The sequence below is a fragment of the Lactuca serriola genome, chromosome 8 (assembly GCF_051521515.1).
Source record: "Lactuca serriola cultivar US96UC23 chromosome 8, Lser_US96UC23_V15, whole genome shotgun sequence".
In the NCBI taxonomy this organism is placed as follows: domain Eukaryota; kingdom Viridiplantae; phylum Streptophyta; class Magnoliopsida; order Asterales; family Asteraceae; genus Lactuca; species Lactuca serriola.
In genome coordinates this window covers 161,404,465-161,419,851 of record NC_136415.1, presented here as the reverse complement: position 1 = coordinate 161,419,851, position 15,387 = coordinate 161,404,465, and the positions used below count along the sequence as shown (strand labels likewise).

The window sequence follows — 15,387 nt, the reverse complement described above, 5'->3', positions numbered from 1 at the left end:
CAATAGCCAACTTCCTCGAGACATCGACTCCTAACATTCCCAGCCTGTTAATACGTGACTTCATCTCCAAGACATGTGCACACACAGACCTTCAATCTTGGTGTTTTCTTGCCAATAGGGCCTGAGTGACCTTGAACTTTTCAAGTCGAAGAACATATGGGTCAGGGAGACTTATTGTAGGAGATGGAGGAAATGAAACATGATTTACATCTCCACGACCCAATTGTGGGACATGATCTTCATGAGGAAAGCTTTTTCCAAAAGATTTGGGAAGACCATAGTTGTCTGTACTAGACATCTACAAGGGAGAAATTCAAGTTTAGTTGATTTAAGTCATTAATATAACACCCAAAGTGAAATATTAAGGCTAGGAGCAAACACAATAATTTACAATTCGGAAGAGAGATGTCGTAATCCAATTGCAAACTATTTGTTAGTAGTTAAATGACGATTTATCAATTCCACCACGAAAATGAAATTATTATTTAAATGAATTAAGTTTTAAATGGAACTCCTAGATCTTTTGAGATTCATTGAACTTTTCAATGACCTGTTTAATCTCGATTATGCACTTCAAGTTTGTAACTGGGATACCGAGGATCACAAACAAGGTGTGAATGACCATGCAAATTATCTTGGTGCTCTCGATGTCATTTATCACCTAATCAATATGTCATTTAACCACACACGCTCCATTGATCTATGAAAAACATTGAGCTACCCTTTTCCACCCTTACTTGTTCAATGTCAGTGTGTCGGTTAACCACACACACTCCACTAACGACTTAGCAAGGTGCAAAGTGTAATCTCATTTATTAGAATCAAATTGACATTTTTCCTAATTAACTAAGATTGGGAATTTATAAAATATTTAGTTGCTTGGCATTTCATTATACTTTTAATGAGAGTTTGTGTCTTATCCTACCCGTTCGGCTAACGACCCTCTACTAGTCAAGAGTACGGTGGGTAAGTGTGGATATCCATTCAATCGCCATTTTATAGGCAATTTCCTTAAACATCCTTTAGACCAGCTTCGTGAATGAGGCCTACTAACGGTAAGACTAACTTTTTACTTATACATATATAATATATTAAACTTTTAATTTTATATAGTATAAGGGTGTATTTTAAACTTTTAAAATACTAGGTGGTTTAATCAATTAATAAATTAGACTTTTAATTTAATTAATTTAAACCATATCATTATGGATTTATTAATTCTCTTTTAATTAAACACATCAGTTAATTAAATACATTCCATAAAGATGTACTATGAACTATTCAAAGCATCAAGGTTCAAAATTAAAAAACTATTTAATTAATTTTTAACTTACGAACCTAAGAGTTGCATCTTTTAATTATAAGAGTTTAAAGAATTTAATGTTTCTTAATTTGAGACTTTTCAAATACCAAAACTTGAGGGCAAGTTTTGTAACTCTTGAAAACTTTTGGTTTCCATAACATATGGATTTAATCATGTTACTCCTAAAAAAACTATTGAGTTCCAAAAATTGATGGCAAGTTTTGTAACTCCTAAAAATATTTAGATCCAAATTTAAAACCAATAAAATCATCATAATTTTATCTTTTACAAATTTGACATAATGCAACTCTTATATCAAGATAACTTCAAATCAGTTTTTACAAACATTTAGCTTATCATATAAACTAGTAAAAATTTCAAGATTTGACAATTTATCTTTTAATTAGATGGGGATAGACACTACGATATCAAAAAAAATTAGATTTTATAACATAAAACATTTCATGGTAATGATCCTAATCCAATTCTGGCCAAAAAAACCCAAAAAACTGCAAACAGCTGCTGAACTCGTCGATTCAGCTTATGGACTCGTCAAGTTCATCATGAACTTGTCGAGTTCATCATTGGACTGATCGAGTCCCACTATTCAGACAACAGTTTTTCAGTTTTTCAAGCTTTGAACGATTAACCAAGCAACAATATAACAGAAAACTACTCATGGCTTTGATACAACTGATGGGTTTTACGTACTAGAACATTCATATGGTGCACATACAACCCTAAATACTTTGGATCTAAGTTTTCTGTGGTTATACATGCAACAAAAATTATCCAAAGCATGAAGCCTACAACTAGCAAACAATCATTTGTTTGAACATAAAAAAAACAATCGGATGATTTACTTCTTTATGTAGTTTGTAGAACTTCTTGTATTTGGCCTTTTAGAACTTAGCACCCTAAGTCTGATGCCTCAAACGGTTCACAACACACCATGAGCAAAAGAGGACTTGAGAGAGAGGTTATATACACCAAAATCGACCATATGAACTCCAAGAACACTAGTGTGCATACTTTTAGGCTATAGGGAGACATATATATATATATATATATATATATATATATATATATAGTGTATGAATCCAAGGATCATGGGTAAACCCTAATTCATACACTTAGGTTATGATCGATTACTCATGTGGGCTAACACTTTATGGATTCTTAACTAAACTTAGTCCATTATGGATCAATAGCCCAACCATATATATTATTGATTTACATAATCAGTCCCTTTAATTTAATTAGTCTCTTTTGATCACCAAATTAATTCTTGATCAATACTAGTTAAATCATATGATTTCATATTAATATATTAATAAATCATAAATAACCTCTTTCTCAAATACCATCCTATCTGATTGTTCTAATGAAGGCAACCCAAATAGACCATCCTACTCTCGGGTCAAGTACATACCAATTATAGTTATGGGCTTAGACACCAAATCCAACAATATCATGGTCTGAGGTTGAGTTATTTGTGGTCGTGTATGAAGAGAGAGATCGTGTGGTATGTCGAGAGGTGTTTGACATGTACGATGGTCAAGGTCGGGCATCAGAGGCCGCATGTCCAAGCTGCAACCTCTGGAGGTTCCCATGTGCAAATGGGAGCAGATCACCATGGATTTTATCAACAAGTTTCCGAGAATGGAAAAGGGTTTTGATGTTATATGGGTCATCGTTGATCAATTAACCAAGAGCGCCAATTTTCTGGAAATTCGGGAGAGTTCTTCGACCGAAAGTTTGGCCAATGTGTACATCCACTAGATCGTTTCTCGCTATCGGGTTCCGGTCTCTATTGTTTCAGAACATGATATTTAGTTTACCTCCCGTTTCAGGCAGACGTTCCATGAGGAACTGGGCACGAGACAACATTTCAGCATCGCTTATCATCCGTAGACCGATGTCCAGAGTGATTGGACCATTCAGACCCTCGAGGATATGTTGCGGGTATGCGTTATTGAATATGGTGGGAGTTGGGAATCCTACCTACCTGTTGTAGAGTTCTCCTACAATAACAACTTTCATTCCAACATTGGTGCTCTGCTTTTTGAGTTGTTGTATGGGTGGCGGTGTCGTACCCCAATCTATTAGGGCATGGTTGCATACCGGGTCATGGTTCGGACCGAGGTGGTTCTGCAGACTATTGAGATGATTCAGTAGATCAGATAGCGATTGCAGAATACCGAGATGATTCAGCAGATCGACAAAAGAGTTACGCCAACCAGCGTCGATCTGAGTTGGAGTTTCAAGTCAGTGACATGGTGTTGCTAAAGGTCTCACCCTGGAAGGGTGTGATCCATTTCAGGAAGAAGGGAAAGTTAGGTCCCCGATTTATTGGGCCATTTCGCATTATTGCCATGGTTGGCAAGGTGGCGGATAGATTGGATCTTCCGGAGGAGCTCAGTCAGATTCATAGTACTTTCCACGTTTTGCAGTTGCGAAAGTGCGTATTGGATGAGGATGTCATGGTATCATTAGACGACATTCATGTTGATGAAAATTTGAACTATGTTGAGAGGCCGGTGGCTACTCTGGAAAGGAGGGTAAAGTTCCTACACAACAAGGAGATACCTCTGATAAAGGTACAGTGGCAGCATCGATAGGATCCGAATGGACCTGGGAGACGGAGGCTGAGATGTGGGTGCATTATCCAGATTTGTTCACTGCAGCAACCATCGAGGACAAAGCCTAGTTCAAGTAGGGGAGAGTTGTAACATCTCAATTCCCAAGTATGAAATTTTAAGGATTTATTGCTTTTTCATTTTAGTACTCGATGAGTTGGAAGGCTCCAAATCGTCGTGTAGAAACCAATATGGCTACGTACTCTTCAAGATCTAATCGACGAGTTGGAAGGCCCCAACTCGACGAGTTGAAAGAACAATATAAAACCCTAATTTTTAGGGTTTTCCACACTATTTAAAGAACTTAAGTCTCACCGTTGGCCTCCCTTATTGCCTCCTTGTCCAGAAAAAAAACCCTAGTTAATGTATTCTCTCTCATTTTGTGTGTGAGTGATCCTTGAGAGTGAGTTTTTGGCAATCTTTTGAAGGAGCTTGGAGTTTGAATAGATTGGATTGAGAGGAAGGCTATAGATATGGCATCTTCTCTATTGTAGCAACCATTTTGAGGTATAAAGTCGATACCTTGGCCTTTATTACCTAGATCTTCCCCTAAGGAAGTATATTGTCATTAGGATCTGGACATCTCATGGCCTCTTTGGACTTAAAGTTGCCAACTTTATCAAGCCTTCGCCCTCCTCCATATTCTAAGTCCTTTAATAAGCCTCTTTTGAGTGTTTTAGCCTCTTGGTGTTATGCATGGAAGTAAAGTTAGAAAATTTACGTGGATTATCAGTTCATGGGCCCCAGATCTACACTCTTGAGCTTTAGGAGGAAGGAAAAAGGATTGAATGTGTTAAGACTAGGAAAACTTGACGAGTTGCCTTGCTAACTCGACAAGTTGGTTCAGGTTTTTCCCGCTTTCTCGATGCTGTAGAAACTCAACGAGTTGTTCTGGTAACTCGACAAGTTGTCTCGAGTTTTCCCCGTTTCTCTGAGTACTTAAGGAACTCAACGATTTGGATCAACATGGACTCTTGACCTTGACTATTGACTTTGACTAAGTTTGACTTCAAGGGTATTTTAGGTATCTCGGGACTTTGATGGAGTTAGTTGCTTGGTGGTGTAGGAAGTTGAGTTCAGAGTTATGATTCGGAAGTTAAGTTCACCCTCAGACAGATGATAATAATGAGCATACTATTTAGTCTCTCAAGGATATGTTGAGGGCTTATTTCATTAATTTTGGTGGGATTTGGGATTCCTACCACCCTGTAGCTGAGTTTTCTTACAACAACAACTATTATTCTAGTATTAGTGCACCATCTTATGAGCTTTTATATGGGACGAAATGTCGTACTCCAGTTTGTTAGGGAGAGGTCGTCCATAGGGTCATGGGGAGGACTAAAATGGTACTCCAAATGATAAAATTATTTGGCAGATCAGATAGTGGTTTCAGACAGCACATAGCCAACATAGAGTTACGCTGACAGGAGAATGTCTAAGTTGGAGTTTCGGGTTGGGGATATGGTTTTGCTGAAGGTATCACCCTAGAATGGTGTTATACACTTACGGAAGTGAGGCAAGTTAGGCCCTTGATTTACCGGGCGATTTTGAGTGGTGGCTAGGGTAAGCAAGGTGGTCTACTGATTGGACCTACCTAAGGAGCTTAGTAAGATTCATAACAACTTCCATGTTTCTCAGCTTTAGAAGTGCTTGGTTGATGATACAGAGGTGATCCTATTAGAAAATATTTAGGTCGATGAGCGCATGATTTTTGTAGAGGGGTCGGTGGCTATTCTAGATTGCCAGATGAAGTCCTTGCACAACATGGTAGTACCCTTAGTCAAGGTTCAATGGCACATCGGAGGGGTTCCGAGTGGACTTGGAAGCCCAATTCTGATGATGGGTAAGGACAAAGCGAAAACGATGACATATTGTTCAAATGCATCAAGATTCAACGAAGTAAAAGAAATGCATAAAATGACAGTAAGCTTCGAACAATATAATTTAAATTTCATCGAACATTGGACATTTGAAAAAAATGGCCAAAAAAGAAAAGGATTACAAGGAAAAGCAAAAGATGTGTGACAAATAAAAACGCCTCAAAGATATGAAATTTTTTATACACTTTTATTATTTTAATTCATGGTTTTTTTTTCAAGTGTGTACTTTTTTCCAAATACTGAAATATTTTTATTTTTATTAATTTATGTTTATTAATCATTTTTCTAATTAATTTTATTTATTTATTGAATTATAGATTTTAAATTATAGTAAGATTTTATTTGTAAAAAATAAAGTTAAGTTAAAAGTTATTGTTGTTGGATCTTAAAGAATAAGTAGGAAATTAAAAGAAAGCGAAAGAAAAATAAAATGACGCTAAATATCACGTAAATTGTGACGGACAGTGAGACGCACTCCAATTCCTTAGTCTTCTATATCATCAATTATTGGTTTCACACATCAATTATTGGTTTCACATGTACATGGGTCATCGACACCACCAAATGTGGTTGTTATGATGATATAATTTACATGTTGACTTCCCTTGACCTATACAAGTGTCCGATAAATAACGTATATGTGAAAAACATGCGATATTAATTGCAACAACCAGTGTTCAGTGCAGGGAAAATTGGGTTCAGAGCTTCCTCGGATTGACAGGTGAGATCTTTATTATGAGTGCATTTATTTTTTCTTTTGAACGGCATTTTTTATGGATGCATATATGATTAAAGTTATGCCTTCGTTATGTTATTTCAGTTTTTGTTTATTATCGATATGATAGTGTAACAAGCATTTTTTTTGTATTATTGACCAATAATGATTTTTTAATCTATCAAATAAATGTACTTATACGTCAACTGATCAATATATTATTTCTTTCTAAGATTTGTGCTTATTTCAGTTTTGTTATATACGCTTATAGCCATTTTTGTTATCATTCTCTCGAAGATAAAACATAAACTTCTTGTTCCACTAGTATGATTAATTTGAGATTGTTTAGTGTGCCGGTTTTGGGTGTTCTGGACTCGATTCTTTGACGTTTGAGATAAAACTTAAACTTTTTTTTTTAGTAATTTATGTGGGATTACATGCGCTGGCATATGATTTACCCCTCATATATTTAGTATGTAACATTAAAAAATATATAGTTCTACAATAATTTATCAAAGTTTTAAAATATGAGATGATTAGTAGTCCTACTAATTTATCAATGTTACTCATTTCTAGATCAGTTTTTTTGCTTTATACTGTTGCCGTCATTTTAGTTACTTGATGATCGAGTGACTTTTAATATATAAATTTGTCGTTTCCAAAACAAATTTGTAGTTACACTTGTTCAAAAGTTTCCCTTTCCAACATTTCTTCATTGTTAATTAATAATTTGTAATAAATCCTAAAGTTCTGATTGAAAAGATTTGTTTTCCTATTTTTCTGTTTTACAACTGATGCTACTGTATAGACCATTAAGTTTATAAATCTGGCCCTTCTAAATAATTATCTTTTTCAAATAATATTTAATAAAACATAATAGTTAAATAATTATCATTACTTTAATTTGTCATAATTCGTATTTGTGACGCTTAATTGATATTGGGTTTGAGAAAAAAATAAATTTATTATTTTTATAGCGTTTTTTAAAGCTAACCGGAAGTTACAAAACATACGAAGAGTCATACTTCATTTCCCTTGGTTTCTTATTTTCTTTAAAAAAATTATTGTATACGAGTATTATATTTTATTCCAAAAAATTAAAAATCCTAAATTTTATTTTTCTTTTATAATTACAGTATATATATATATATATATATATATATATATATATATATATATATATATATATATATATATATATATATATATATATATATATATATATATATATATACACCTCTCCGTCTCAATATTATTGTCTACAGACAAAAAACACACAGATTAAGAAAAGCATTAATTACCACTAACTTTATATAATAAAATGACAGTTTTGTCCTTATTGTGCATTTAATGTTCCATTAAATGCTTAGTTGGTTAAGTAATAATGAGGGGTATTTTGGTAAAAATGTTATTTATTTTTAGAAGTGGACTATTATTTTGGGACAAACCAAAAAGGAAAGATGGACTATAATTTTGGGACGGAGGGAGTACATTATAAAAAAGCTGATCTTCCTATCATAATAAATGAATAATTTTTCTTTTTTTTTTTCATAATGTCGCTTCTCCAAAAATACTTCCAACCATAAACTTATCTTTTGGAAACCGCGAATAATTATATAGAAAAAAACCCAAAACAGCAAAAGATAGCTGAGCAAGGAAGCATCAAAGCAAACCGGAGAGAAAAAGCAAACAACACTACAACATTTTGCTAACATTTTAAACTAAAGGGTAAATTACACCAATCGTCCCTCGTCCAAGTGCCGAAAAACACGTTTAGTCCCTATTTTTGAAAATTAACTCGGACCATCCCTCGTTTGTTGTAAATGTGCATGCTTCGTCCCTAATATGCGACTTTATCGTGACTTTAGTCCTTACCCATATTTGAAATGACCATAATGCCCTTTATGTATTTTTTTATAATTAAATTTATGTTATTGTTATTATTATTAATTAAAAAATAAAAAGAAAAAAAAATATGGTCCCACTTCATATCCAAACCCATCTCCCCACCCAACCCACCTTCCCATTACTGTCTTTCTTCTCTAAAGTTTTCAAAAAACCATACAACCATTCATCCTTAAGCCACCACCGGTGGATAATCTCTCCGATGAACCCTCTCTGCATCCATCACCATCTCCGGTGAACCCTCTCTTTCTGTCTATTGTTTGAAGAACACTTAATCACCACCATCAATGAAATTTAACACCACCACGGCCTGAACCACCACAGGGAGACTACAAAACCACCAGAAACTTACCTTCCTCAGCCTTGCAACTCTTCACACTCGTACACTTCCACAACTTATCTGTCCCACAAAACCCCTTTGTAAACTGAATAAAATTTGTTCCTCCCTAACAAATTCGACACGAAAACCTCAGGTAATACTCCAGCGAAACGTACATCAGATCTAGGGTTTGGAACTGAGGTGGAGGTGGAACTAGGGTTTAAAATCAAAGATGAAGGCAGAAAATAGCAGATTTATTGTTCCTTTTGTATCGGTGAGGGTGAGGGAGATCACAGTAACAGTGGTGCGGAGAAGAAGGGTTTGGTCGGAGTGTAGATGAAGGGTGGTACTTCAGGCGTCGCCGGAAGTGCAAATGAAATGTAGTGACATATCTAGCTTTCAGTAACACCATCACCGCCACCTCTTAGGATTTCAAACAGACATATGAGTCGTGGAGATGAAGGTGATAGGTGATGGTTTTGAGATCGATGATGCTAAGACCGATCTCCTTCTTCACCTGTGTTCATATTGATTTTCGACAGGTGTAAAGTTTTCAGATTATGTTTTAGTGTAAGGAGGTATTGGAGGTGATAGATGGTTATGCCAGAGGAGATGAAGGTGATAGGTGGTGGTGCCGGAGGAGATGACGATGACAGGTGGTGGTGTCGAAGGTGCAAGCGGTGATAGGTGGTGGTGGGTTATTTGTGGAGAACCTTGTTGCAGAGATGGGGAAATGGAAGAGAAGAGGGGATATTTGATTTATTTTTTTATTTCTTAAATTTAAAACTGATAAATAAATAAAAGAAAATGAAAAAGAAATTACTAAGGGTAAAATAGTCATTTCATGTCAATAGGGACCAAGCACGCAAGAAAAAAGGAAACTCAGGGACGGTCCGAGTTAATTTTTATAAATAGGGACCAAACGTGCTTTCTGGCATGTGCACGAGGGACGATTGGTGTAATTTACCCTAAACTAAAAAAGAGAAAATGGAGAGCAACCCCATTCCGTCCAACTTTCCATTCCATTCATCCTATATTTGTTCCATTCTATAATGAAATATACAATCTTGGTATGATTTACTCCAATCTTTTTAAAAATTATATCATTCTTGGTCAGTCTTATGTCCCAAATGGTAGAGTATACTCTCATGCTCATTCAATTTGATATCCTAAAAATCACTAACAAACACATAGTAATCACAAATTTTATTTAAAAGTACATTAAAATTTAATTATTAAAACATTAAGCAAAAATCAAGCCGTTTACTTGATTTGTTTTTATTTCTTTTATATAAAATTATGAGTTCTAAAAAATTGTCGAAGCTCAATGAAATCTACAAACAAACAATTAGAATATTACTTTGTAATAGATATTTTATAACTACTATAATAACGTATTACATGCGGGGACTACTCTTGAAACTTAAATATAAAAAGTATTTTTCTGTATCTGTATATTTGACTGTATGTATGTGTTCGTAAGTATATGTTTGACAATATATATGTTTTCAATTGCATGTATATACATGTAAACATAAACAATATTAAAAAAATAAATTAAAAAAAACTTTGTAAATGTATGTTGTGTGTAATATGGAAATGTTTCAATAATATGTAAAGTAACAAAAAATGCAAATGTTTTTGAAAACTAATAATGGTTCACTTTAGCCATTGTAATTTAAAAGTTTGATGTTTTGTGTTTTGTGTGTATAATGAAAATGCCAAAATGGCATGGGACAAAAATAATACAAATATTTTTCCCTTTAGCCTTTGTAATTTGAAAACATGTATCTTAAATCATTTTACATATTAATTTGAATCAATCTTCTAATTTCATAAATTAAAAATTGTTTTAAACCATTGATTAATGATTTTGTTTTTGAAATACCAATATTGTTCTAATTTTTTAACCATGATTTCCATGGTTATTAATCTTATTTTATATATACTCATCAATTGTTTGTTGTATCCTCCATATGTGTGAGTGTTTGAGTCTGTGTTTCCTCTACATGTTCGAAATTTTATGTGAATCATGGCTATAAATAATAACATTTGTTATAAGAATATATATATATATATATATATATATATATATATATATATATATATATATATATATATATATATATATATATTAGGTAGAGAGAGAGAGAGAGGGAGAGAATATGTGAGTTGATGGAGAACGGTGTGGGGAAACATTTATCCTGTCATACTCATTGAAGATGTAACAATGTATACCTTATAACTAGATAATGACTTTTTGCTTTAGAAGATGTTTGGGATTGCTTTTCAAATGACTTCTTGATTTTTTTTTTTTTAAGTCAAAAGAATTCAAAAAGGTGTTTGGTAATTAAAAAAATCCTTTTTGAAGCTAACTTTTTGCCAATAAGAAAATAATGGTTTTTAAAAGTCAATAAATATTGTTATTTTGCAACTTTTATCCATTAAAAAGATAAATTACATTTAGAAGTCTAAAATGATAAGGCAAACAGTTTTTTAAAACAATTTTGGTTTTTGTTCCATAAAAACTAAAGTTAAAAAAATGTTTTACAAAAATGACTTTTGAGGTCATCAAACACATCTTAATGTTCAAAATTTAAATCATTTTTACTTTTTGACCGAATGTTCACCGTCTAGATTTTTTTCAGCCATTTATTCTTTATTTTCCAACCTTTTAATCCATTTTAATTTACTCGTCTATCTATCTGTTAACTACTAATTTTATTCATAAACGCGCTATGGAAAAAAAAATCAAATTATTTTAATTTATTTGCATATAAATAATACAAAGAATATACAAAACTGTTTTATTTAATATATTTTATTTTATAGATTTGAACTTAATCAATCCTTACTTTTATTGTATAATACTATTATATAGAAAACGGTTTATGATTTAAAAAAAATAATAAATAAATAAATAAATCTTTATCACTATTTCATAACTAATTAATAATTCTATTAATAATTATAGGTAATAAATAAAATTATTGTATAATAATACTTAGTAATTATTGATAAAAAGTAATTCTTATTTAATTGTTATAGTTGTTTAGTGAAGAAAACTGTAATCATTAGAGGGTCCAAATAAAAATTTAAAAGGGATCAAAGTAGATGAATATACTCCTTGCTTGGTAATTAAAAGTATAGGCTTAAGTTCCAGTGAATCAATGGGCAGTTTCAAGTACAAGAATTGTTTTAAAGGAGCTCGAGTGTAAGATTGATTCCTTGGTTGGTAATTTCAAGGGTGCAAAGGCATATCGGAGATTGCCAAATATGTCTCAATTAAAAGTTTTTGGTTATTCTTGGTTGGGTCATTATAGTATAATGTTACAATCTGTAGTTATTTTGAGTTGCAGAAGGAAATTATAGGAGTATGTTTAATTTCTAAATTATTTATTCACGTGTATCTGTTTTATTTATTTATATTATCCTAAAGATTTTTCACCTTGTATTTTGATGGTTAATATTTTACTAATAAACTTCTTTATTGAAATTAGATGATATATTTTATCTTAAGTTATTTATAAACATATTATTGTAATACGAGTAACTTGTTTTTCTTCACATCTCGAAAAAAAATTAAGTTTTTCTTGGAGAAGCACTCTGGAAATTTTAACTAACTTTTCTGTTTTAATGTATACCACCATCTATGACTCAATAATGTGATTTAAAGTCATTTGTGTTATAAATTTATTTTAAAAAATGATAATGTGCCAAACACATTCAAATAATATACTTTTTTATGACACTTTCTTACGATTGATTATTAACTATCAAAATCAAATACACATCCAGACTCATCAATCCATTAACCTTTATAATATGAATGTAATAACTTTAACAAACCAAATAAATCATGCGTGACCTAATAGTGATTCGATACGTGGGCTTTCTTAATTTAATTGATTGCACGTTTAATTGGCAGATCTTGTGTTACGTTATGATGGAAAAAGAACAATACCTAAAGATGCCACTCAAGAGGATAATGCTAGCTATAATTTTGTATGTTCCGTTTTGTATGGCTTCTCTCGGAGTTTCACAGGTTGGATTATGGGGAACTAAATCTAATGAAGGTCCCCAAAATCGTTGGGCTTTCTTATTTGAAAAAGATCATAAACTGAAGTACATAACTATTGATCATGGTGATCTAATATACTCTCTTGTGTTTACTACTGAATCAAAGGGTGTTCAGTACACTTCACACAAGGTTGGTGGTTGGAATGGTGGCGACAGAGTTTCTAAGGTAAATTTCGAGCTTCTTCACAAATATAACTGTTTGCTCCTGTGTTTATATTATTGAACTTGGTAATAGTTAAACATAACCATTTGCTTGTCCAGGTTGTTTTTGAAGATGACGAGGAAATAACTGGCATTGATGGAACAGTTGGGGTATCGACCGGGGAATATGCTGGTTACACAATAATTTCGTCACTATCTTTTATTACGAACAAGAAGATTCATGGACCTTTTGGTCGAAAAACACATACTCCTTTCACTGTACCATGGGTAAAAGGAAGTTTTGGTGGATTTTATGGCCTTGCAGGCTACTATATTGATGCAATCGGTGTCTACATCACGACTTCATCTGACAAAATTGCACGAGTTGGAATTTGGGGAACAAAATCTCCTGGAGGTCCCCAAAACAAGTGGTCCTTTCAACTTGAGAGAAATCATCATCTGAAGAAGATAACCATTGATCATGGTGATCTCATATACTCCCTCATGTTTACTACCAAATTTAAGGGTGTAGAGAAAACTTCTACCAAGGCGGGTGGCTGGAACGGTGGAGACATAGTCTCTGAGGTGCAAACTTGACTCATTGAATCTATAGTCATTTTTATTATATTAGTTATTTATTTTTCCTTTTCGGTTTAGGTTACATTTGCTCCCGACGAGGAAATTATTGCTATCAATGGAACAATTGGCCTCTCAAGGGGAAGTTATGCTGGTTATACAATAATATCTTCACTTACATTCATCACAAACAAACAAACCCATGGACCTTATGGTAATGTTAGAGGGACACCTTTCAACGTACCATGGGAGAAAGAATCGTTTGCTGGATTTTATGGTCTTGCGGGCTATTATATTGATGGCATCGGTGTATATCTGAAGCCTACTATATATAACTAACCCTCTTAAGCTAAGGGTATGGAGGAATAAAAGGCTATGTGTGCTATCACATGTGGGGATCCTTACACTTACACATTATCCTTGTCATGAATGAGCTAATTTAGTTGTTGGTGTAACTTGTGATATCTACAATGTACTTCACTACTTGCACCATATTATTAATTTTCATGGTTACATCGTTCTATTTTAAACCATTTTTTCTATTAGATTTGTCGTAACATCTTGATATTCAGGTATTTCCATTTATGCTCTTGGTAGGTAAATTTGATTGCAAGTTGGTCCTTTGTAGTATTTTAGAGGAAACGTGTTTCATCATGTACGTTGGGCGTACTTCTCGTACGCTAGGCATACGTAGCCTGGAACAACCCTAATATTTAGTGTTTGTGCACTATTTAAACAACTTTATAGCCTCAATACCCTTTCATTCATCAACATCCATCCCTCATATCGACCCTTGCAAATCCTAATCCATTTTAAGAGCATTCTTGAGCCATTAGTGTGTGTTTTGGTGTTCTTAGAGGAAGAAGAAAGAAAGGAAATCATCTTGGAAGCTTGAAGAATTTTGGATCCAGAAACACATCATCATTTTGCACCACTTGGAGGTAAAAAGCTTTGATCTTGATCGAGTTTTCCTTAGATCTTGATTAGCCATGGATTGCGTTCATTTTTGTCCCATAAGCTTGATTTATTTGAGTATGGGTTAATCTAACTCATTTGAGTTGTCCTTTCAATCGTTTTGGAGTGTTTAGAATCATAAAATGCAATCTTGGTCCAAATTTTTCCCTTCCATGCATGGAATAGGATGTCCTAATGAGTTAAGAAGTTAGGATTTTTGTTTTTGGCACTTAATAGCCATACAAGATCATAAAGTTGGAAACTTTATGATTATGGACATCAATTGAGGATTAGATCTGGATTTTGGACGAAAGAGCTTAAGGTATTAAGCTGTTAATAGAAGAAAAGTGGCAGGAGAATACGTTGGTCGTACATTAGCGTACGTTGGGCATACGTGGTCAAAGGCCCGTCTTTTGGTCAATGCGCTTGTACATCGTGCATATAAGCAGGGTACGCTAGGTGTACTCAGCTAAGTTGACTCAGTTGAAATTTGACTTTAATCAGGATTGGATCAAGTTTGACCTAAGGGTATTTTGGGTATTCTCAGGTGTAGTATGAGTTTTGGTCACTATTATTTGTAAAGGTGACCGGTAGAGTTGGTTTTCTGAGCAGCATGTTGTTTCAACTATTTTGTCTGTCTATGATGTGAGTCTCCTCACTGTATCCATGGGTCAAAGGCACCAATGTCGGCCGCTTATCTTGTTGTATGGAATGCTAATTGTTATGTGATTGTTATATACATGTCTGTATGATCGAGTTGAAATAAACCCCAGGATGGGGCCCACTTTTGTATGATCAGGTTGAAATAAACCCCAGGGCGGGGCCCCTATTAATATGAAAATAGAACACGGTGGATAGAATAATACAAGTATTTT

General features: G+C 33.6%; 1 protein-coding gene across 2 annotated transcripts; it reads left to right on the top strand.

Annotated features, from left to right (window-relative positions):
* Positions 1-6,412: 6,412 nt before the first annotated feature.
* Positions 6,413-14,088, top strand: LOC145070722 (mannose/glucose-specific lectin-like). 2 transcript variants are annotated; one of them, XM_079017677.1, is made up of 5 exons: positions 6,413-6,543; positions 12,690-12,806; positions 12,948-13,007; positions 13,103-13,567; positions 13,640-14,088. In XM_079017677.1, the coding sequence occupies exons 2-5, from the start codon at positions 12,705-12,707 to the stop codon at positions 13,895-13,897; spliced, it is 885 nt and encodes a 294-aa protein (XP_078873803.1). In that variant the 5' UTR covers positions 6,413-6,543; positions 12,690-12,704; the 3' UTR covers positions 13,898-14,088. The 2 variants fall into 2 exon arrangements, with proteins under 2 accessions (XP_078873803.1, XP_078873801.1); XM_079017675.1 differs by having other exon boundaries at positions 12,690-13,007.
* The last annotated feature ends 1,299 nt before the right edge of the window (positions 14,089-15,387 follow it).

Coding starts and splice junctions, on each gene's coding strand:
- LOC145070722 (XM_079017675.1), top strand. CDS start 12,705: ATGATGGAAAAAGAACAATACCTAAAGATGCCACTCAAGAGGATAATG. Junction 13,008..13,102: donor GTGGCGACAGAGTTTCTAAG/GTAAATTTCGAG, acceptor TTGCTTGTCCAG/GTTGTTTTTGAAGATGACGA. Junction 13,568..13,639: donor GTGGAGACATAGTCTCTGAG/GTGCAAACTTGA, acceptor TTTTCGGTTTAG/GTTACATTTGCTCCCGACGA.